The following is a 21,246-nucleotide window of genomic DNA, read 5'->3' on the forward strand; positions in this document are numbered from 1 at the left end:
ACATGCCACAACTACTGAAGCCCATGTGCCTAGAGCCCGTGCTCTGCAACCAGAGAAGCCACCGCAATGAGAAGCCCGCACACCACAAGGGCAACGAAGAGTAGCCCTCGCTCGCCACAACTAGAGAAAGCCCACGCGCAGCAACGAAGACCAACGCAGCCAATAATTAATTAATTAATTAATTAAAGGAAAAAAAGTAGACCCAAACAGAAATGGCTGACCAGTAGAAGATACTGCTGCAATACAGTTAGTCTTCCTGGACTTCTGCTCTCTGAAAAGATTTTTAACTGCCTTTTAGGGTGTCTAGGATGTCTTACATTGCAAGCAAAACCCCAGTCAAGATCTGTTATAACATTTGCCCTTTGTTCAATGTTTCTATAATTTTCAGGAATAAATAAGGAAAACACGTTATTTAAATATATCTGTATCCAAAATTTTGCCCAGGTGGTTATGGATCTGCCCCAGGGTACAGATGAGAACACCATTTCCTTTGGAACTGTAAGGAAGAATTAGGTTAAGGTGTCAATGAACTTAGAATGCTTATAATACCTATACTATGGAATCATCATGAAAAGAGAAAGCCAAAATAAATTTTCCATATATTTAAGGTATATATCAATTCTTCATACTTTGAATCTTTTAATTATCTTTGCTTCTTAATGAGAATAATAAAGATATTCCACGTTCTTTCCTTAAACTGAAAAGAATCAAATAGATTTAAACTACGACGTGGAGCTAAATGTTTAGGTACTAACCTCAGCACACCCCTCAAAACTCTTGGAAAAATCCGTTATCAACTTAATTTTACTCATAAAGGTAGAATAAAGACACATACCTTTATGGTTTCCTAAGCAATGGAACATGACTGACTTTCCATGAAATTCTTTAATTTCTCAAAAAATTACAGCTGCTTCTCCTGCTGATTTGATCCTCCTCCAGATAATGGTATTAACTGTTGCTCTGCTCAGCTTGCACCCACTCAGATCCGAGTTGGAAGTGGGCCAAAGACTCCTAGGTGCCAGGCACCTCCCTGGTGGCACAGTGGTTAAGAATCTGCCTGTCAATGCAGGGGACCCAGGTTTGATCCCTGGTCCAGGAAGATCCCACATGCCGTGGAGCAACTAAGCGCACGCCTAGAGCCCGTGTTCCGCAGCAAGAGAAGCCACCACAATGAGAAGCCCACCACCACAACAAAGAGTAGCCCCCTCTCCTCAACTAGAGAAAGCCTGCGCGCAGCAATGGAAGACCCGACGCAGCCAAAAATAAAAATAAAAAAATATATCTATATCTATATAAAAGGCCCCCAAGTGCCTATTTCAGCCTTCACTCTCCCCTTTACTCATAGTGACAGAAGCCTGATTTTCAGCTGGGCATTCTGCAACCCAGAATAAGACACACTTTCCAGCTTCCCTTTTCTAAGATTTGGCCTATGATACAACCGCTGAAGTGATTTACAGGAAGGCTGCTTAAAGGGAGCTGACTGACAAGGAGGAGTCTCTTTTGTCCTTCTGCCTTTTGTCCACATTTTGCATGTGATGGCTGGAGCTTCAGCAGCCATCAAGGATGATGACCTTAAGGAATGATGGCATGAAAGGCAGAAGCTGGGTTCCCTAGTGACGTCATGAAACCACCTTACCAGTGCTGGACTGCTGTCTCTGGCCTTTTCTATTTAAGAGAAAAATGAACTTTTATTACATCATTCCTTCTTTTTGTTGTTTTTAAACTATATTCAGCTGAACAAAAACCTCAGCAAAACATGAGGACTCACCAGTCTTCCCACTCACGTGACAGAGTGAGAAGTACCCCAAGCAGCTACCACCAATCAGCAAGTGATGTTTATCATCCTGGTGATATATTCAGAAGTGGAATTCCCTAAGCTTCATCATTACCATGACATTTTGGCATTCACAACATGAAGATCATGATCTCTTCCAAGCTGTTTTTCTGATTTGACTTTCAAAATTCCAGAACAAGCAGCATTTTAAAATTCTGTCCTCAGTATTAAAGGAAAAAAGTCCAATTTCTTTCCCCATTGTTTGAAGTTTCTATGCAGCAGCCACTATACTGACACTGGAGTTATGAAGACAGTTGCTACTTGGATTAATTCAGCCCGGTTCATTCAAATGGCTTATGAAATCTCTTCCATAGTCTAAATAAAACCTTACTCTCTAACTTGAATCAATGAGGTATTATGGCAGGGATGGGGCTGCGAAATGGTAAAATTAGATCATCTTTGCTTTCCAAAATGCTGATTGGGGGTAGGGAAGGAGAGGATAATGCTAGGGGCAGGCAGGGTAGTAAAACCAGTGGGCGAAAATGTTCACCATTAACCTGTCCTTTAAGATACCTTTGAGTATGATATACTTCCAAATATCATTGATTTTACTGTATAGGAGTCTGTTGCTGTAGCATATGCAAAAATATCAACCTGCTCTTTTTCTGTTTAAGCCTGTAAATCTGTGGACACTTGATTCATTGCTGACTTAAAGCCCTCACTCAATCATGAGGCTCTCTACTACTTGGAGATGCATAGCTATGCATTTAGCATGCTAAAGGCTCTGAGAAGTCCTGCAGTAAAGAATGCTATTTACCTTTGATCCCCCAGGGTCTAGGGTCAAATTACTGTGGCCCAAAGCTGACTACAAGGAAAACAAAGGAGAGAGAGAGGAGGCAGATAGCCTCCAACTTGGTCCCCAAGAGTTCTCTGCCAGAGTTGGCTAGAGTGCCTTTCCTAAAGTGCCGGCTTGCTTGTTAATGTACTGTCTCTGATGGTCCATAAAGAGAGGACACCTCATCAAGCCAGTTTGTCTTTGTGGTGATATCTCTGATGTTGAAAAAGACCTGACCTCTGCCTGAAGGCTTCTCCACATTCATTACACTTGTACGGTTTTTCCTCGTTGTGGATTCTCACGTGCTGAGTAAGGTGTGAGTTTAGTCGGAAGGCTTTCTGGCATATAGTACACTTGAAAGGTTTTTCTCCTGTGTGAATCCTGTGGTGTCGAATAAGGTCTGAGGTCAAACTGAAGGCTTTCCCGCACTCGTTACACTGATGGCTTTTGGAGTGGCTGTGGATTCTCTGATGGTGGGTGAGGAGCAGGGCCTGACTAAAGGTTTTCCCACACTCCTTGCACTCACAGGGCTCCTCCTGACTATGAATTCTCTGGTGTCGATTAAGGTGAGAGCTGCGCCGAAAGTTCTTTCCACAGTGGATACACAGGTAAGGTTTCTCTCCAGTATGGATTCTGAGATGTTCCAAAAGGCCTGCATTCTGGCTAAAGACTTTTCCACACTCCTTGCACTGATAAGGCTTCTCGCCAAGATGGATTTTCTGATGTCTGACAAGGTGTGAACTTCTCTGAAAGGTTTTCCCACACTCATGACACTGATGACCCTTCTCTCTAGAGTGGATTTTCTGATGTCCAGTAAGACTAGAACTCTGACACACTTCAGATTCACAGAGCTTTTCTCCCCTGTGTGAACCTTCATGCTTAATCAGGTCTGAGTGCTGGATGAACCCCTCCCCACATTCTGAGCATTTATAGTCAGTCTTCTCCTTGGCCTTGGCCTGCTGCCTATCCAAGTTAGAGTCCTCATAATAAGCCTCTTTGGGTTCAGATATTTTCCCAGATGATTCCACTCCTCCACAGGAGTCTGTCTCTACAACTGGCTTCCCATTCTCAATCCTTGTCTCCTCACCTGAAACATTAAATATATACCACAGTTACTTGTTTTTTGGTGCTTAGGGAAAGGAATCTACAATTAGGAGGAAAAAAAGTTGAATCAAGCCATGTGTGCAAAGTGGAAATGTTGTGGGTGCTGGTGTTTGCATAGAACATACATGGAATGATACATAAGAAACTGTTTAACAGTGGCTGCCTTTGGGGGATTATGGTGAGAGGCAACTTATTTTAAATGGTTTGAGGTTTATCATGTGATACACACATCTATACATACATACACACACACAGAAGTTAGCAAGCAAGCGAACTGTGATAAAGGGCATGGCTGTATGTTCCTGATAATGGCCTCATGTGGAAAATTAGAAAGCTAGGTCAACTGAGTACCCTGGGGCCAATAAGAAAGGGCTAGCACCAGAAATGAAGAAATAAACTGGAAATGAAGACATGCAGACGTGGTGCCAGTTTTATCATGATTAACTGCGTAATCTTAGGTAATTCCTCTGGGCTCAGTCTCCTCACCAATAAATCAAAAACACTGGGCCAGAATGCCCTGAGGGTAACATGAAGTCCACAAAAATGTCTTAGCCTTTCCTGATCTCCTTGGACGGCAGTAACTGCTTTCCTGTGTGGTTCAATGGAGCTATTATATCTCAGTGCTGTAATAATTTGCTTATATGTCTGGAACATAAGACATATAAGCAAATTATAACAATGTGTGCTGAATAAAACCTTAGCTCAGACACACAGGGAAGAGGGTGAGAGGGAACAGTAGATAGGATAAGTCTTTTAAGTCCAGGAGCCTGAAAGGGGATGCAAAGTCAGAACGAGAGAGTAAAAGGGGAGATGGATGGAGAAAATAGAAGAGGGAGCATCTAAGCAGCACTCATAACAAGCAAATGAGGGTTACCCCGTGTAAGCAAGATAAAGGCAGATCATTTAAAGAGTGAGAGTAGATGAGAAAGTGAAGGGTGTGGGAAGGAGATATCAGGGAAAGTAAAAGCACATGTGGGAGACGGAAGATTAAAAACATGTACTGTGTGTAAAGGCCTTTTGCAAGAGGATGAAGTAGGCTCCATGGGGGAGGGAGTGAGAGTTAAGGGATGAGAACAAGAGAGGTTCTTTTCCAGTGATTTTATAATGACATACACAACTAAAAGGGGAGGCAGGGGCCTCCAAAACTGAAAAACAACCTGAACTTGAATATAAAATAATGGGGCTTCCCTACTGGTGCAGTGGTTAAGGATCCACCTGCCAATGCAGGGGACACGGGTTCAAGCCCTGGTCTGGGAAGGTCCCACATGCCACGGAGCAACTAAGCCCGTGCACCACAACTACTGAGCCTGTGCTCTAGAGCCCATGAGCCACAACTACTGAGCCTGCACGCCACAACTACTGAAGCCCGCGCACCTAGAGCCCGTGCTCCGCAACAAGAGAAGCCACCGCGATGAGAAGCCATGCACCGTAACGAAGAGTAGCCCCCACTCGCCACAACTAGAGAAAGCCCGCATGCAGCAACGAAGACCCAACGCAGCCAAAAGTAAATAAATAAATAAAAGAAGAATATAAAATAACATTTTCAACAGATCTAGAGGTTAAGGAACAGTTTCAAGAATCTACTATTCCTAAATCTACTTTTCATACTTAAACACCCATCGCTGATTACACGGCATAAATTCATTTCTACAAGGCTGTTTAGAAAAGGTAGGCCTCTCTCTTTCAGTGACTTTACTCAGAAAGCTTCCAGAAGAAGAGGACTTTTGAAGCAGACTCAGAAATTGAGCAGGGGGAGTAGGTAGTAGGTAAAAGGAGCCTTTAGAATTGAAATCAGCCATTCATCAAATAGACATTTACTGAAGGTCTACTCTAGTCCAGGGACAGTAGCAGACTCAGGAAACAAAACAAAGCCCCTGCCCTTTTGGTCTGGTGGGAGAAAAAGAGAAGTAAACCAGCAACTCTAATATAATACGATCAGTTCCATGGTAGGAGAAAACTTGGAGCTCTAGCAGCAGAGCTGGGGAAACTGATCCAGACTTGGAGAAATTAGGGAAGGACAAAGAAAGTGATATCTAAGCTAGGTCCTGAAGGATGAGGAGGAATTAGCCAGGGAGAGTGAGGAAAAAGTATTCCAGACAGAAGAGGAGCAAATGGGAAATGGAATGCAACTCAGCATGAGGGGAACACAGTGTGAGCAGGTGGGACAAAGGGCGATTAATTGGCCCAATGTGTCTGGGACTGAGGGGTTTCCCAGCACATGCAACAGCTGGAGCTAAAAGTCTCAAGCAAATCGGAGCAAGCTGGTGATGTTAGTGGACATGGGGCTGCAAGGTCTGCAAATGCCAGAACATGCCGTGTGAGGCCTTTGTTAAAGGCTATTGGGAGTCACTGAAGGTGGTGTGTTGGTTTTTATTTTTATTATGGAATTTTTAAAACATCAGAAAAAATTGAAAGAATAACATTACTTAGCTCACTGAAGGGCTTTAACGAGGAGAGCAACATTAATGAATGTGTTTAAATGACAGAGAATGAACAGGAGGTAATTTAACTTCAGTGGAAGCACTAAAATGACAGACAGTAAAACAAAAAGAGAAGCAGGGCTTGTATCAGACTGGAAAGAGGAGAAAATGAAAGGGATAGAAATTAAAGAAATTCAGAGTCAAAGGAAATATGGTACAGCAAAAAAAAATAATTCAGGCAACATTTAGAAGTAAAAGACAGTAGTCGTTTACAATAATTTGAATGTGGTAAGAAAAATGAGTAATGAATCATGTGGCTGGAATTCTTTGCCTTGGGTAAGAAACTACCACTCCTTTTTTAATTCACCCCTACAGTAATGGGGAGAAGAGAAAGGTGAACATCTACACAGGAGAAGCATTCAGTTTTAACTGAACAAAAAAAACCCCCAGGGCTTCCCTGGTGGCGCACTGGTTGAGAGTCCGCCTGCCTATGCAGGCGACACGGGTTCATGCCCCGGTCCAGGAAGATCCCACATGCTGCGGAGCAGCTGGGCCCATGAGCCATGGCCGCTGAGCCTGCGCGTCTGGAGCCTGTGCTCCGGCAACGGGAGAGGCCACAACAGTGAGAGGCCCGCGTACCGCAAAAAAAAAAAAACAAAAAAAACCCCAAACTAGAAACATCCAAAAACAGAAACAAGGATTAGGGAAAAAGGAAATGTCTGGGGTGATGGAAACTTTTATATCTTGATTGTGGTGATCATTAGACAAGTACAGTTATTTCATGTTTGTGAAAAGTCATTGGCCTGTACACTTACGAAGAGTGAATTTTACTGCATGTAATTTACACTTCAGTAAACCTGACTCAAAACAAGAACAAGACACAAAATGCCAAGGGTGCTGAGCAGGGCCTCGGGTGTGGGGGGGGAACCATGAGCCCACCACATCTCACATGCAGGAAGATGCAGTCTACTTCTTACCCTTCTGTCTCTTGGGCTTGGGAATTTCACCCTCAGGCTGGACCTGCTGCTTCGGCACTGCTTTCAGAGGGGCCGTCTCCTCCACAAGCATTTTCTGTTTCTTTGCCTGGTTTAGGTCCTAGGGATGATTAGGTACACATGGGTTTAGGAGGAAACTGCTGTTCAGAAAAACAATGTTAGAAAAGAGAGCGAAGAGAAACCACAGAAGGGCAAAGAGGCTGGAGAAGCTGGAGCACATTCAGTTTCCTCCCACCAGAGACAGGTAAGGCTGAGGTAAGACCTTCAGCAATGAACAGTCAGACTGAAAAGAAACTGAACCAAAGCTTAGAGATTCTCCCACTGGTGAGCTCATGGCCACCGCTCTGGCCAGAGGTCTCAATTCCTGCTTTCCTACAAAAGAGCACATCTGACCCTTACCACCTGTTGTTCTGTTCCTCTCAGTTCTGGCTGCAAATCCTCCAGTACAACAACCACATCTTCCCCACTCTCTGGGTGATGCTCCCGCACCCGGGCCTGCAGCTCCTCAGGAAGGATGGTCAGGAGCTGCTCCAGCACCAGCAGCTCCAGGATCTGCTCCTTGGTGTGGGCGTCGGGCCGCAGCCACTGTCGGCAGAGCTCCCGGAGCCGGCTCAGCGCTTCTCGAGGTCCTGTGGTCTCTTCATAGCGCAACTGCCTGAACTGTTTGCACAGTGGCTCCTGCCCGAGGCCTGCACTGTTTCCTTGCAGCTTGGCCCCCTGTTCCCGAGGAGAACGGTGATCCTCCTTCACTAAGTGAAGTCCCTCCTTCTTCAGATTCAGAGGAGACAGGGAAGGAGTGGTTACCAGTGCTTTCGCCATCCCCAGCTTCAGTCTGCTCTCTCTGTTCTGAAGAACTTTCTTTTGACTGCCTCCTCAGGGATACCCCTGCAAATGTAATAACAAGAATCACAGAAACAGTAATAGTATAGTAGTAGTAATGATAATAACAACAATAGCAACACCCCTTTGTTGGGTTTATACATTTCCAATAATTACTATCCATTTTTTTTTCTCTCTGAAACAACCATACAAAATGAGAAGACTCTGTTTTACAGAAGACTGCCAGCTAACATAGCAGGAATAATAGATTTGAAAAAATCACCATTTTATAGCCCTTGAGGAAATAACTGTTTCAATCAAGGACCACAAATGGGTGAAATCATTGGGTGAAAGGAGTAGGGGGAAAGGACAAGCTCATAGTCTCAGAGAATCACCACAATGATTGCTTATGAATTACAAGGGGAAGAATGGAGCTATCTGGCAGTCACAAACTTAATCAAATGAAACCTAGTAATACCAACAGCAAGACAACTGACCTTGTGCCTTATCACTTAGGTAGCATTTTTACTAAAAGTGTTTAACATGAATCTAACAATGAGGAAACTTTCAGATAAATCCAGAATGTCCAGAATGCAGCTTCTCTACAATAGGCATGTACTCTTCCAAACAATCAATATCGTGAAAATAAAAAGGTGTGGGGAAGGTATTTTTCAAGATTAAAGAGATACAGCAAAATGCAATGTGTGAAATTTGCTCTTAAGTTAAAAAAAAGATACAAATATGTTTTGAAGAATTCAGAAATCTGAATATGAATAATATATATATGCAAACTATGGCCCAGCAGACCAAATAGAGCCCAAAGGCTGTTTTGTACATAAAACTTTACTGGAATACAGCCAAACCCATTTGTTTAGATAGTGTTTACATCTGCTTTCACAATACACTGCAGGACTGAGTACTTGAACGCACTGACCCCTGTGTAGTCAAAAATCCGTATACTACTTACTATTTCTGCCTCAAACACAAAGGAACTGGTAGATGACCAAGCTGAACAGCTCGGATAGGATCAGGATTCAAACTCTAGTTCTTTAGACTCCACATATTGTGATCTCTAATCAAACACAAACTTTTCCCCACACTTAAAGATCTGTAAAATGAAAACACAGGTATTGATACTATTGATATATTTATTGAAAAAATCCGCACATAAGTGGACCCATGCAGTTCAAACCCTTCTGTTCAAGGGTCAACTGTAGTTGCCATAGAGATTGTATCACCTGCAAAGCTCAAAACATTTACTATATGGCCCTTTACAGAAAAAGTGTGTAGATCTTAAGAGTTTTCTCAGGTGGTCACTTAAGAGAATATCCTTATTCTCAGGAGATGGTACTAAAACTTATTTTCAAATGTTTGGGGGAGGGGGGATTATGGGGGGCGGTGTGTGGAGAGAGAGAGAGAACACAAATGTAGCAGGAAGTTCACAGCTGCTGCTATATGAGGGGTATATCGTATTAATTGTACTACTCTTTCAAATTTTCGGTAGATTTGAAAATTCTCCAAATGTTGAGAGGGGAAAAAAGACACAAAATGAGTAAAACTGCTTGTAGGTTCATTAATTAAAGCCAGTATCAGAATTAACTAAAAGAATATATTGATATTCATAACTCATCTCATTTACAGATTGTCTACAATGTGCCAGACTCTCTTAGTTGCTGAGACACAGAGATAAAAGAACTCCTTGGCCTTTACGGCTCTCTGCTCCGTAAGAAATCTCAAGTGAATTAGCAGGTCAGAAAAGGCTTTCTGAAGCCCCCTGCCCCGACCCTGGCCCCTTGCAGGTCTGCAGGACTAAGCGTCTAGGAGGTGCACTCGTGGCAAGAATAAAGAGCAGGAGGCAGCGAGGATAGGTCCAGGAAAACGGAGAAGTGGAGCAGCCTGTGCAGAATGCAGAGCAAGACCGCCCTTTGGGAGGGGGCGAAGGCCACCAGCCAGCAGGAAATAATAGACAGGGACAGGCTCGCCGACTTGCCCCTAATTTCCGATGGGCCATACCCAAGAGGCAGGTCAACGATGGGATGGGTGGAGTTGGAGATGATATGGAAATGTTCATGGAGGAGATGAGAGAAATCAGGAGAAAACTTAGGGAGCTGCAGTTGAGGAACTGCAGCGTATCCTTATGGGGGAGCTCTCTAATCACCATGACCATCATGATGAATTTTGCCTTATGCCTTGACTCCTGCCATTTTCCACGAGATTAATACTGTGATTCCCATTTTCATTCTCCTTTTCCTTACATTTTCCTGATATGCCTTTACTGATCCGTTTGCTGTGAACCTTATGTAATTTCCATGTGTCAGGTGGGTTCTGTGTTACCAGCTTCTCACTGGAGGTTGCCTGGGCACCCAATCTAAGTTTCTGTCAACAGTAGAGTTTCACCCATTTGCATGGAAAAATGTAAAGCTAATAAAGCAATTAAATAGCAAAAAAAAAAAAAAAAAAGAAAGAAAGAAAAGGCTTTCTGGAGGTGAGTCCTTCTGACTCTTACAAGACAAGTGAAAGTTAGGCAAGAAAATCGGGAAAGGGTTTTTCAGACAGAGAAAAGTCTGAGCACAGAACTGTTGGAAAACCTCACATGTTCAGGATAGTTGTTAGTTATGGCTGGGAAAAGGCTAAGTGGGCTGGAACTCTCGTAAACACCTACATGTAAGGAAGAGAAGAAGGAACAACTGCAGAGGTAGGAAAACAAGGATAGTAGTATCTAGAAGGCCAAGGGGATCTGTTTCTGTAAGTGTGGAGTGATGGAAAGAGCCTGGGCCTCAGACAGGCCTGGGTTCTAGTCTAGCTCTGTCACTTACACTGTTTGTTTACTCATTTGTAAAATGAAGGTAATATCTAATTCAGAGAGATGTTTTGAGGTAAATGAGATAATAATTGTAAAGAATAGTAACTAAATAGTGGTACAGCTCTTTTAGAATTTGTTTAGCAGGTTTTCTGGTCCGCACTGGAACATCCCCCCACCCCCAGAAAAAGAATAGCAACTGACTGATTTATAACTGGAATTATAAAGAGGCAGTGTTCAAGAGTGAAATGTTATAGGAAGGTGCGTTCACCTACGAACTGACAGATGCACTTAATTAAAAAACAAAGAGGTCATTGTGACCTCTGTGAAGGCAGTTCTGGTCATGGGATAGGGAGGACAGTCACTTTGCCACAGGAGAATGAGAAAATGGCAAGAGTAAGAAAAAATTACTTTCAAAAAATAGGACATTGAAAGGAAGGAGAGAAATAGGACATAAGATAGGAGGGGGTAATGTAGAGGACAGGTATGTCTGTAAGTTCAATTACTATCTTTATGCTGATGACTTCCTTATTTTTCAGCCCAGATACCTCAAGAGTGCCAGATCTATATTTCCTTCTAGCTATCTGGTTTCTGGATACCTTACAAAAGCCTTTCAAACCCAACATGTCAAAAATGAACTCAGAGAATTCCACCATCGTCCTTTGAAACAGGCTCTTGGTATGTGTAGAGTGAGCATTCTTGATTTTGACAACTCTTGAGTGACTCTAGAAATCAGTGACTAGTGTCTGCCAATTGCTGGCACACACTTCTGAACCAATATGCATGAGGCTCAGTTAGTGGCTGCAGCCAGTTAGGTTCCAAATTCCAAATATATAACAGCTAGCTGAAAAATATCAGCTAGCTGTTATATATTCCTGGATGTGTATTAGAGTAGCACTCCCAGCTGATATTTTTCTCTATCAAAAATGGACTTATAATTCAAAAAGCCAATCATGCTGCAGTTGACCCTTGAACAACACAAGTTTGAACTGCGCAGGTCCACTTATACTGATACATGGATTTTTTTTTTTCCAATAAATAGGCTAAATCTGCAGTTGGCTGAATCTGCGATGCGGCCTTGTGAATACAGAGGACTGACTGTAAAGTTATACTCAGATTTTCGACTGCACTGGGGGTAGGAGCCCTTAACCCCAGCATTGTTCAAGGGGCAATGGAACTCTTAATGAAAATGAAAAAAAAGTCTGCGAAAGTAATGATTCTTAGACAGAAAGTAAAAATGGTTAATTTTATGTAACAACTTGACTGGGCCACCGAGTACCCAGATATTTGGCCAAACATTACTCTCGTGTTTCTGTAAAGGCGTTTTTGGATGAGATTAACATTTAAATCAGTCGACTGAGTAAAGCAGATTGCTCTCATTAATATGAGCGGGCTTCATCCAATCAGTTGAAGGCCAGAATAGAAAAAAAAAAAAAAAAAAAGGCTTAATTGCTGGCACACACTTCTGAACCAATATGCATGAGGCTCAGTTAGTGGCTGCAGCCAGTTAGGTTCCAAATTCCAAATATATAACAGCTAGCTGAAAAATATCAGCTAGCTGTTATATATTCCTGGATGTGTATTAGAGTAGCACTCCCAGCTGATATTTTTCTCTATCAAAAATGGACTTATAATTCAAAAAGCCAATCATGCTGCAGTTGACCCTTGAACAACACAAGTTTGAACTGCGCAGGTCCACTTATACTGATACATGGATTTTTTTTTTTCCAATAAATAGGCTAAATCTGCAGTTGGCTGAATCTGCGATGCGGCCTTGTGAATACAGAGGACTGACTGTAAAGTTATACTCAGATTTTCGACTGCACTGGGGGTAGGAGCCCTTAACCCCAGCATTGTTCAAGGGGCAATGGAACTCTTAATGAAAATGAAAAAAAAGTCTGCGAAAGTAATGATTCTTAGACAGAAAGTAAAAATGGTTAATTTTATGTAACAACTTGACTGGGCCACCGAGTACCCAGATATTTGGCCAAACATTACTCTCGTGTTTCTGTAAAGGCGTTTTTGGATGAGATTAACATTTAAATCAGTCGACTGAGTAAAGCAGATTGCTCTCATTAATATGAGCGGGCTTCATCCAATCAGTTGAAGGCCAGAATAGAAAAAAAAAAAAAAAAAAAAGGCTGACTTTCCCCAAGTAAGAGAGAATTCTCCCTGCCTGACAGCCTTCAAACTGGGACTGGCTTTTTTCCTGCCTTCCTACAGTCTGTTCTCATCATGAGTTCCCAGCTGTAGATGCTTTAAAACATGTCAGCTGTTTTTCCTTTGCTTAAAATTTTCCGACAACTCTTCACGCCAAGAAATGAGCAAATTCCTTACACAATACAACGCCCACTTTTTCTGCAGGCCTCCTCCCACCCCCCAATCTTTCTGATATCATCTTCTGCACACTTCCTCCTTGTTCACTGCGCTCCAACCACTCTAGTCTCCCTGCTATTCCTCGAATATGTTAAGCAAGCTCCCGCTTTAGGGCCTTTGCACTTGCTGTTCCCCCCTGCTTAGAAAATTCGTACCCCCAAAGGCCACACAGATCTTTTAACCTCCCTCAGGTTTCTGCTCAAATGTTACCTTCTAAGGCTTACCTTTAATAGGTATTTAAAATTGAGCTCAGTGGATGAAAAATATACAGCAGAAGGTTGTGCCCCAATAACTAGATCCACAGCATCATTCCCCTCCTAGGGCCCAGGATTGACACCTCTCGCCCGCCCCAAGTCCACACGGCCCCTCTGTCGGGTAAGGCTTCCCTGCACTTCCACCCTCAGGGAATCAGTTAATCCCCAGCCCACGGGCTGCAGTTCCTCCCCAAGCTAGGGCACAGTCACCACTCACCTCTCCAACGACCGGCAGGAAGGGCCAAACGCTGTCAAGCCCCGTCTTAGCTCTTTGCTGATCTCCGGCTCTCGCTCCCCGGTTCACTTTAGCGTCGCTCTAGGACTGCGGGAGGACCGCGGCTCGATGGCCTTCTGCTCCCGCCTCGCAGGAGGCGGCCAAGCTCCCAACGGTTGGCTGAACGTTCTCCAAGCCCCGCGGCTGAGAGGGGCGTCCCGTTGTGCGCTTACTGTTTTTTCATTTTTTAAGCCGAAATTTATTTTATTCATGTAAAAAACGGGCCAGCTCACTTTACTGTTATCACAAACAGCTGGCGTTCCACTTTGCTTACTCACGTAATTAAAACACGGACACATATATTACCATGTGTTCCCAATTTAAAAAGTCATCAAATACAGTGGAAAAAATAAATGTCAAAGTATTTTGAAGATTAAATTGAACAACGAACGTATATTTGTATTGAAGGGTTTAAGATAATAAAAAATTCAGAATTGTTACAAAACGCAAGTTAGTGAGCTGGACGAACAGTGAGGCCAAACCAACCAAAACGTCGGAGTCTGGAACAGAGAAAGGTTTATTGCAGGACCAAGCAAGGAGAACGCGTGGTCCGTGCTCAAAACACCCCCAACTCCCCAAAGGTTTTCAGCAAAGCATTTTTTTAAAAGCCAGGTGACGGTGGTCAAGCTCCTGCACACTTCTCTGATTGGTTGGTGTTGCGGTAACAGGGCGGTTAACATTATCAGTTCTTAGGAGCCTGTAGGTCTGGGGGCTCATGATCATCAAGTAGTTAATTTCTTCCATTTGGTGGTAATTTTAGCATCTGTAAAACAACTCAGGAAGAATGCATCAGATACTATTATCTATGTATCTATACTTCAGAGAGGAGCCACAGCAGAGGATATGGGGGAGGTGTCTGTCCTGGGGAGGCCCCATAGGGTCCTGCTCAGTTACAGTCTGTCTATTACTATGGGAGAGAGTAATCAAAGATTATTCTCTGCAATGTATGGGGGTGAGGGGGTGGTGCAGGGGTTCATATATCACTACAAAAATAAATTCTGCAGAAGAAAACAAATATTCCCTGTCTTGCCCACCTCATCACAAACTGTATTTTTATAGTCTGTGAACAAAATAAACCCTTTAAAAAACCTGAACAAACTTTGGTTTAATCATTGATAATTTTGAAACAAATATACTAACCATTGTTTTATGACATAATTCATATTGTTTCAAGCCTGAAATTTTCATAACAGGAAAGAAAAAATAATTCTATCATCAGGAGAGTTATCTTCTCCTTGAGGGTCAGAGCTCGAAAATATCTTTTAAAAGTTAAAGTAGGGCTTCCCTGGTGGCACATGCCGCGGAGCGGCTGGGCCTGTGAGCCCTGGCCTCTGAGCCTGCGCGTCCGGAGCCTGTGCTTCGCAACGGGAGAGGCCACAACAGTGAGACGCCCGCGTACCAACAAAACAAACAAAACAATTAAAGTATATTTACTTAAAAGCTTTTCCTGGGTTTCCCTGGTGGCGCAGTGGTTGAGAGTCCGCCTGCCGATGCAGGAGACACGGGTTCGTGCCCCGGTCCGCGAAGATCCCACATGCCGCGGAGCGGCTGGACCCGTGAGCCATGGCCGCTGAGCCTGCGCATCCGGAGCCTGTGCTGTGCAACGGGAGCGGCCACAAGCGTGAGAGGCCCGCGTACCGCAAAAAAACCCCCCAACTTTTCCTTAGGCTAACAAATCCAGTCAATGCAAATATTTTACTAATTAGAAGTTAATATTCTGTCCTGAAAGGAAAACATACAACTGATTTTTCAAATTTATAAAGAAGTGCTTTCCCCCCAAAAAAATTATGCAAGGAGTAAACATAAATTTTAATTTTAAAAGGAAGTAAATGTATTCTAATTCATTTACCCCCTTTCAAACTCCCTACCATGGCTGGCTTCTTAAATGTCACTCATATTATCAAGGCTGAGATTATTGGCATTGCGTTGTTTATCCCATGAAAATAAATACACTTAATGTAGCTTGACAAACAAGAGTTTTTCAACAAAAATTCAAGGTGTGCATTTTTATGTAGTCTGTTTGTATCTTTTGGAAGGGGTAGAGGTAGATAAGGTGAGAACAAATCAAAATGCAATTTTTACCAGGACAGAGCTACATTTCACTAATAATACAAATCAATTTTCAAACTTGAGATTTTCATTTTCCAGGATTATCCTCATTTTTGTAAACAAAACGGTCGTCTATATGTTTCCATCAGGTCCATTCATAGGATATTTAAAATAAAAGCTTCCTTTTCTATATGATCAGAGGCACTGTTGCATTACAGCCATGAGTTACAAGTACACCAGTAGCATGTAAAATTCTTTGATGGCAGGGATCAAGCCTAACTTGCTCTTTGGTTTGTCCCTAATATCTGCTATAGTGCCTTGCACATAGAAAGCACTTATAAATATCTTCCCTTTGATTTAATAATTCCACTTCTAGATGGCCATTTTTAGATGACCCAAAGGACTTTTGACCCAATAATTAATTCTATTTCTAGATGAGTATGCTACAGATAATACTCTCATACATCCACGATTTTCACTGCAAGTATTGTATAATACCAAAATACAGAAAACATCTTAAACATTGGATAAAACATGGTTCTTCCATAAAACAGAACATTATAAAGTCATTAAAAAGAGACAGATTTACATGCATTGATATAAAATATCTCCAATATATATTGCTTAGTGAAAAAAGCAAGGTATAGATCCATCTGTATAGTGTGGTATGGTTTGTTTCTAAAAATGGAAATATACATATGTAACAAGGCGGCTTTCACCCAACTCTCTTTGGGGAAAATCTCAAGCTAGTGTGGTCCAGTGTCAATCAAGTCACATACTGGGGTAAAAGTGCCCTTCTACATCACTCTGCCCTGCCAGATTCTAGAACTGCACTCCTTCTCCTTCAGCTCTGTGGAGTTACCAGGGTCTTGAGCCTTGAAAAGGGGCTTATCCAAATTAGTTTGGTTAGCGCTGAAGTCTCAGAGTTCCGGAAGATGTCACTGGATGACAACAAAAGCCTTACCACAGAACATGAGTGGAGCTCACTCTAAAAGTCTTTTCCAGCACTGGTGCTAGCCAGTCTCTCAATGCTAACTCTCTTGTCCACCTGGTCCCACCTGATCTGATCTCCTTTTCAGGAGCTCCTCCTTTATTCTCATTTTGTTCTTTCTCCTCCTAGTCTAGCTGGTGCCTAATCTACTCTTTGGAATACTCAAGCACTCTGGATCGTTATCTTATTTATGTTTATTTTTATGGATAAATCCTATCACCCCTTCAATCAGGTACTCGGCTTCTAAGTCAAAGCCAAGCTTTTCTTCAAGAAAACTTTGGCTCTATTCTATATTTTTAAAAAAATCATTCAAAACTGTAGTGGGCATTTGTTGGTTGCCTACCCCCACTTCCCAACATTACTCTGATTTTCACTCAGGTATCCATTCCTTGCCCATGTAGCCCATTAGGGTGACAAAAACCTGCAGATTCAGGAATAGGCCATTCTATTTCCCTTGCAACAATTCCTTTTCTGAGGAAGGGCATGTGACCTAAGCTAATCTAATTAGGCTGCATCTCGGTATTCTTGTTTGGAATGCCAGGACAAAAATGTTCTCTCTTCATAGGTGGACCAGAAAAATATATAACCAAACTCAGGAGCTTTGGCAGCCTTTTCGTTATTTAAGGGAAACCAGCCTGAAGAGGAAAATGAGCCAATAAACCTCTACTTTTTTTTTTTTTTTTTTTTTTTTTGCGGTATGCGAGCCTCTCACTGTTGTGGCCTCTCCCGTTGGAGAGCACAGGCTCCAGACGCGCAGGCTCAGAGGCCATGGCTCATGGGCCCAGCCGCTCCGCGGCATGTGGGATCTTCCCGGACCGGGGCTCAAACCCATGTCCCCTGCATCGGCAGGCGGACTCTCAACCACTGCGCCACCAGGGAAGCCCCTAAACCTCTACTTTTTAACTCAGTGTTAAATGGAAACCAGAAATATACACTCAATTGAATCCTTTGTTCTTTCTGGGGTTCTTCTGGTTCTCCCTGGGGTAAATAAACGGCTCCATGAGGCAATGAAGCCCTCAAAGAGAGAAAAGTCAGAGCAACAGGGAAAAAAACAAAAAACCTTTCAGGTTAATAGATCCAATCTTTAGCCTGCAACACACATGCTTATATATACACGGAACTTATGGACAGATATAGAAGATTCCAAAAAGAGATTTCTTTGGGGAGAAGGATCAGGGGCTGGGGTAAAAGACTTACATTTTACTGACTTTCCTCCTGTAGTGTTTGAATATTTTTTAAAACGTGCACTTTTTACTTTTAAAATTAAAAATAACAAAAAATAAATTGCTAAGAGATCTCAAAAAGCAGTTTTTTCTTGAGGAACTTATAGTAGGTACAGCAGCATCATAAAGCCTTCTAATTTTGGTCAGATAAAATTCTTAAAAGTCCAGCTATAGAACAAAAGTTCTTATTTGTCATCTTTCCTTTTTGTCTTTCGGTACACCATCTCTCTGAAACTAGCTAGAATCTTATTCTCTCTTCCGTCTCTCTTCTTGGTTAAAGGATGCAAGGGCTCTCTTCCCATCAGCACTATAGATCTGGTTCTCTTTACGCAGTCATACAGCCTCCGTTCTGCAATGCCTGCTACCACTCATAACATAACCTAAGCATTCAAAAGAAGCAATCTCTTCACTTCTCAGCCCAATTTCACCTCTTCGTGGGATACGCTTTCCAGCTTTTACATACTCAGCCATAGCTGCACCTTCACCTGAAAGCAGAGCATGGCCGTAGTTCAAAGGTTCCTCATCTTGAGAGGTGTGTATTATAGGTGCCTCTGGACCTATTAGAGCCATGTTATCTGCAATCTTTGACTGCTCAATCCAGATATCTTCTGGCAACTCCCCTTCTGAATCCTTACAGCTTTTGACACTGGATTCTTTTTTAGTCTTTTTCGTCTTTTTCTTGGGCTTTTTAGCTCTGTATTTCTTTTTCTTCTTGGCTTCTGTTCCTCTCTTTTTATCATCATCAGAGCTAGTGTCGTAGTCTGAATTACTGTCGCTATTATCAGAATATTTCCTGTGTTTTCCTTTGGACTTTTTCTTTCTTTTCTTATTTTTTGAACGACTGGCATTTTTCCTTTTTTCTTCAGAGTGGGAACGTGAACTGCTGCTCTTCTTAGTCTTTACCTCTTCATCCTCAACTGGGGTGTGTTCACCAGAATCTGGCTCAGGAAACTCTGGAGACAGCCCCCACACCTCAGGTGCTCCCAACTCCCCAGTCCTTTCTCTCTCTTTCAGCCTCCCCTGACGATAGCTCTCCTCCTCACAGTCTTCCGCCCACCGCCTGTCGCCCGCATAGTGGTGGTGATGGTAGCGGTATCCGCCATAGTAGAAGAGGACGAGAAAGCGTAGTTGCGGAGCCCGGTGGGCCGCTCTCGAGATCCAGAGCGGCTAAAGGTACAAGGAGCACCAACGCCCGACCCACCCCACTGAGGCCTGAGGCCCTCGCGGCCGCGGGAGTCCGAGTGGGAGTGGGAACGGCTGCCCCACGGGGATAGTCTGGCCTGCGCGGAAGGCAGGCTCCCCGACGAACTGCGTCGCCGTCTCCTAGAGCCTGGGGTGTCCTCGGGGTAGCGCGACCGGGACACTGGCACCATGAGCCGCACTCTCACAAGGGTAGTTACTACAAAGACCGGGACTGACGGCGACTCCCGGCCACGAAAGCGCTCTAGCAACGGTCCGGCGCACGACTTCCGCTTCCGGCGCTTGCCAAAGAAAACCAATCAGCATGTGAGCTGTGAGGTCCTTGTTTTGGCTGAGGCTGCGTGGTGGCCTCTTCGCAAGAGCGGATAAAGAGGGCGTGGCCGCGCATGTTGTCAGGATTTACATTCCCCATCCTGAGCCCCGTGGGAACGTAAAAAGAGGAATTCGCATCAATGAATCCCTCTACTGTTCAAACACTCCCTTCTCTACATGGTTACTTGCCGTTAAGCATCTTGATACCCTCTCTCCTATCATTCTCACTTCCGCCCTCTTTATCTTTACCCCTTGGTGAAGTTTCCCTACTTCTCACGCTCCTCTTGTTAACTCCTTGAAAAGGACCTTGTCCACCATCTTCAAGGCAGAGATACGTTTACGTTTATTAATGACTACCAAATCCCACTTGGAAGCAAGAACCAGAACTTATTTTAAAATCAAAGTTTGAGCTCAGCCTGAGTTAAGTGAGGACCAGAGTCCTCACTTATTCTTAAATTCGCAGAAACACAGGGAAGCATCTAACCCAGGCTTGTAGATGTCTCATCTAGTTGAGCTTTTCAGAAACTGTTGTTTGGGAACCACGTTCTGCACACACTTTGTCCACTCTCTAAAATGGCAAACATTTCATGCAAGATTACTTCCCCCGGGGTCTTAAAATATGCATAGACATTACCGTCATCTTGGTTCTCTATAGTTAAGTTGACCTGCTCAGTTAGTTGACAGACTTGGAAAGTGACAGAAAAGTTAAGTCAGAACTTAGGAGTGGTGCTTTCCTGATGCTAGGCGTCTAAATGAATAAAATGGAGAAATTAAATATAACCAAATGAGGTCATTTGATCTAAGTAAAATTTTAGTAATGTGATTGAAGGAGGCAAGGACTGGCATGGTGCCCTGCCATAAACTATGCTACCTTAGGAACTGGCAAATAGGAGGGAGTATTAAAAATGAATGGTCACATGTATGGTGAAAATGTCACAATGGATAAAGTATTACAGATTCTCTGTAAGTAAAAATGTCATACTATATGTAAAAAAAAATTCTTTTGGATAAAATTAAGCCACTTAGTATTAGATGGGGTTTTCAAATATTGATTGATTGATGGACTATCTCTTTCAGATAATATATGGGAAAATTAGTTTTAGAATATAGTTTTGTTCCTTAAGAAAACTATTATCTAGAACAGGGATTAGCAACCTTTTTCCGTAAAAGGCCAATAGTAAATATTTTAGACTTTGTGGGCCAAGAGACAAAATTGAGGATATTATGTATGCACGTATAATAAGACAGAAAACAAATTTCCACATTTTTATTAATGAAATATAATTATCTTATTCAAACTATAATAATTGAGTACAATTTTTCATAATACAGGTCTTCTGATGGGAAGAATGAAAAAAATTTTTTGAGAAAATAACATTTTGCTTAATTGGGGTGCTGCCATTGTAGAGCAAAAGCAGCGCCATAGACAATATGATCACATTTATAAACTAACTCCAGAGTGAATTTTTCTAATGATGACAGAGGCCCAAACATGGAGAGAGAGCTTTTCTCTACATTTCATTTTAAGGGACTTTTTTCCCATTAAGAAGGAATGTTACCTTTTAAGGAGTAACTTGTTGGTGCTAGAATGTTGCTCTTTATGGTTGAACAGGTATTTCTGCTGATGGGGAGGTTTCGCTGATGCAAATGCAGATACACAATGCACAGTAGAGGAAAGAGAGGAGGCCAAAGGGCAGAGAAAAAATATTTTTTTTCTTTTGGCCACACCACGTGGCATGCGGGATCTTAGTTCCCCGACCAGGGATCGAACCCAGGTCCCCTGCAGTGGAAATGCAGAGTCTTAACCACTGGACCGCCAG

General features: G+C 42.8%; 2 protein-coding genes and 1 pseudogene across 3 annotated transcripts; 1 reads left to right on the plus strand and 2 right to left on the minus strand.

Moving 5' to 3' along the window:
• Positions 1 to 2,363: 2,363 nt before the first annotated feature.
• ZSCAN26 (zinc finger and SCAN domain containing 26) lies at positions 2,364 to 13,440 on the minus strand. Of its 2 annotated transcripts, XM_007449234.1 has the most exons (4): positions 13,348 to 13,440; positions 7,528 to 8,013; positions 7,111 to 7,228; positions 2,474 to 3,696 (listed from the first exon to the last, which is right to left on the minus strand). In XM_007449234.1, the coding sequence occupies exons 2-4, from the start codon at positions 7,945 to 7,947 to the stop codon at positions 2,795 to 2,797; spliced, it is 1,440 nt and encodes a 479-aa protein (XP_007449296.1). In that variant the 5' UTR covers positions 7,948 to 8,013; positions 13,348 to 13,440; the 3' UTR covers positions 2,474 to 2,794. The 2 variants fall into 2 exon arrangements, with proteins under 2 accessions (XP_007449297.1, XP_007449296.1); XM_007449235.1 differs by lacking the exon at positions 13,348 to 13,440 and having other exon boundaries at positions 2,364 to 3,696; positions 7,531 to 7,947.
• On the plus strand, positions 9,336 to 10,141 carry LOC103078616 (protein BEX3-like; annotated as a pseudogene).
• A 4,659-nt stretch (positions 13,441 to 18,099) lies between the features above and the next one.
• NKAPL (NFKB activating protein like) lies at positions 18,100 to 19,287 on the minus strand. The gene is given in 3 exon segments (XM_007472074.1): positions 18,100 to 18,163; positions 18,165 to 19,023; positions 19,026 to 19,287. Coding segments are annotated over 3 exon segments (1,185 nt in total).
• Between the last annotated feature and the right edge of the window lie 1,959 nt (positions 19,288 to 21,246).

This window comes from Lipotes vexillifer, unplaced genomic scaffold (genome assembly GCF_000442215.2).
Source record: "Lipotes vexillifer unplaced genomic scaffold, Lipotes_vexillifer_v1.1 scaffold657, whole genome shotgun sequence".
Lineage (NCBI taxonomy): Eukaryota > Metazoa > Chordata > Mammalia > Artiodactyla > Lipotidae > Lipotes > Lipotes vexillifer.

Excerpts from the sequence above, each read along its gene's own strand:
- ZSCAN26 (XM_007449234.1), bottom strand. The coding sequence starts at position 7,947 with ATGGCGAAAGCACTGGTAACCACTCCTTCCCTGTCTCCTCTGAATCTG. Across the intron at positions 7,229-7,527 it reads GAGGAACAGAACAACAGGTG|GACCTAAACCAGGCAAAGAA; the intron begins GTAAGGGTCAGA and ends AATCATCCCTAG. Across the intron at positions 3,697-7,110 it reads CAAGCCCAAGAGACAGAAGG|GTGAGGAGACAAGGATTGAG; the intron begins GTAAGAAGTAGA and ends TTAATGTTTCAG.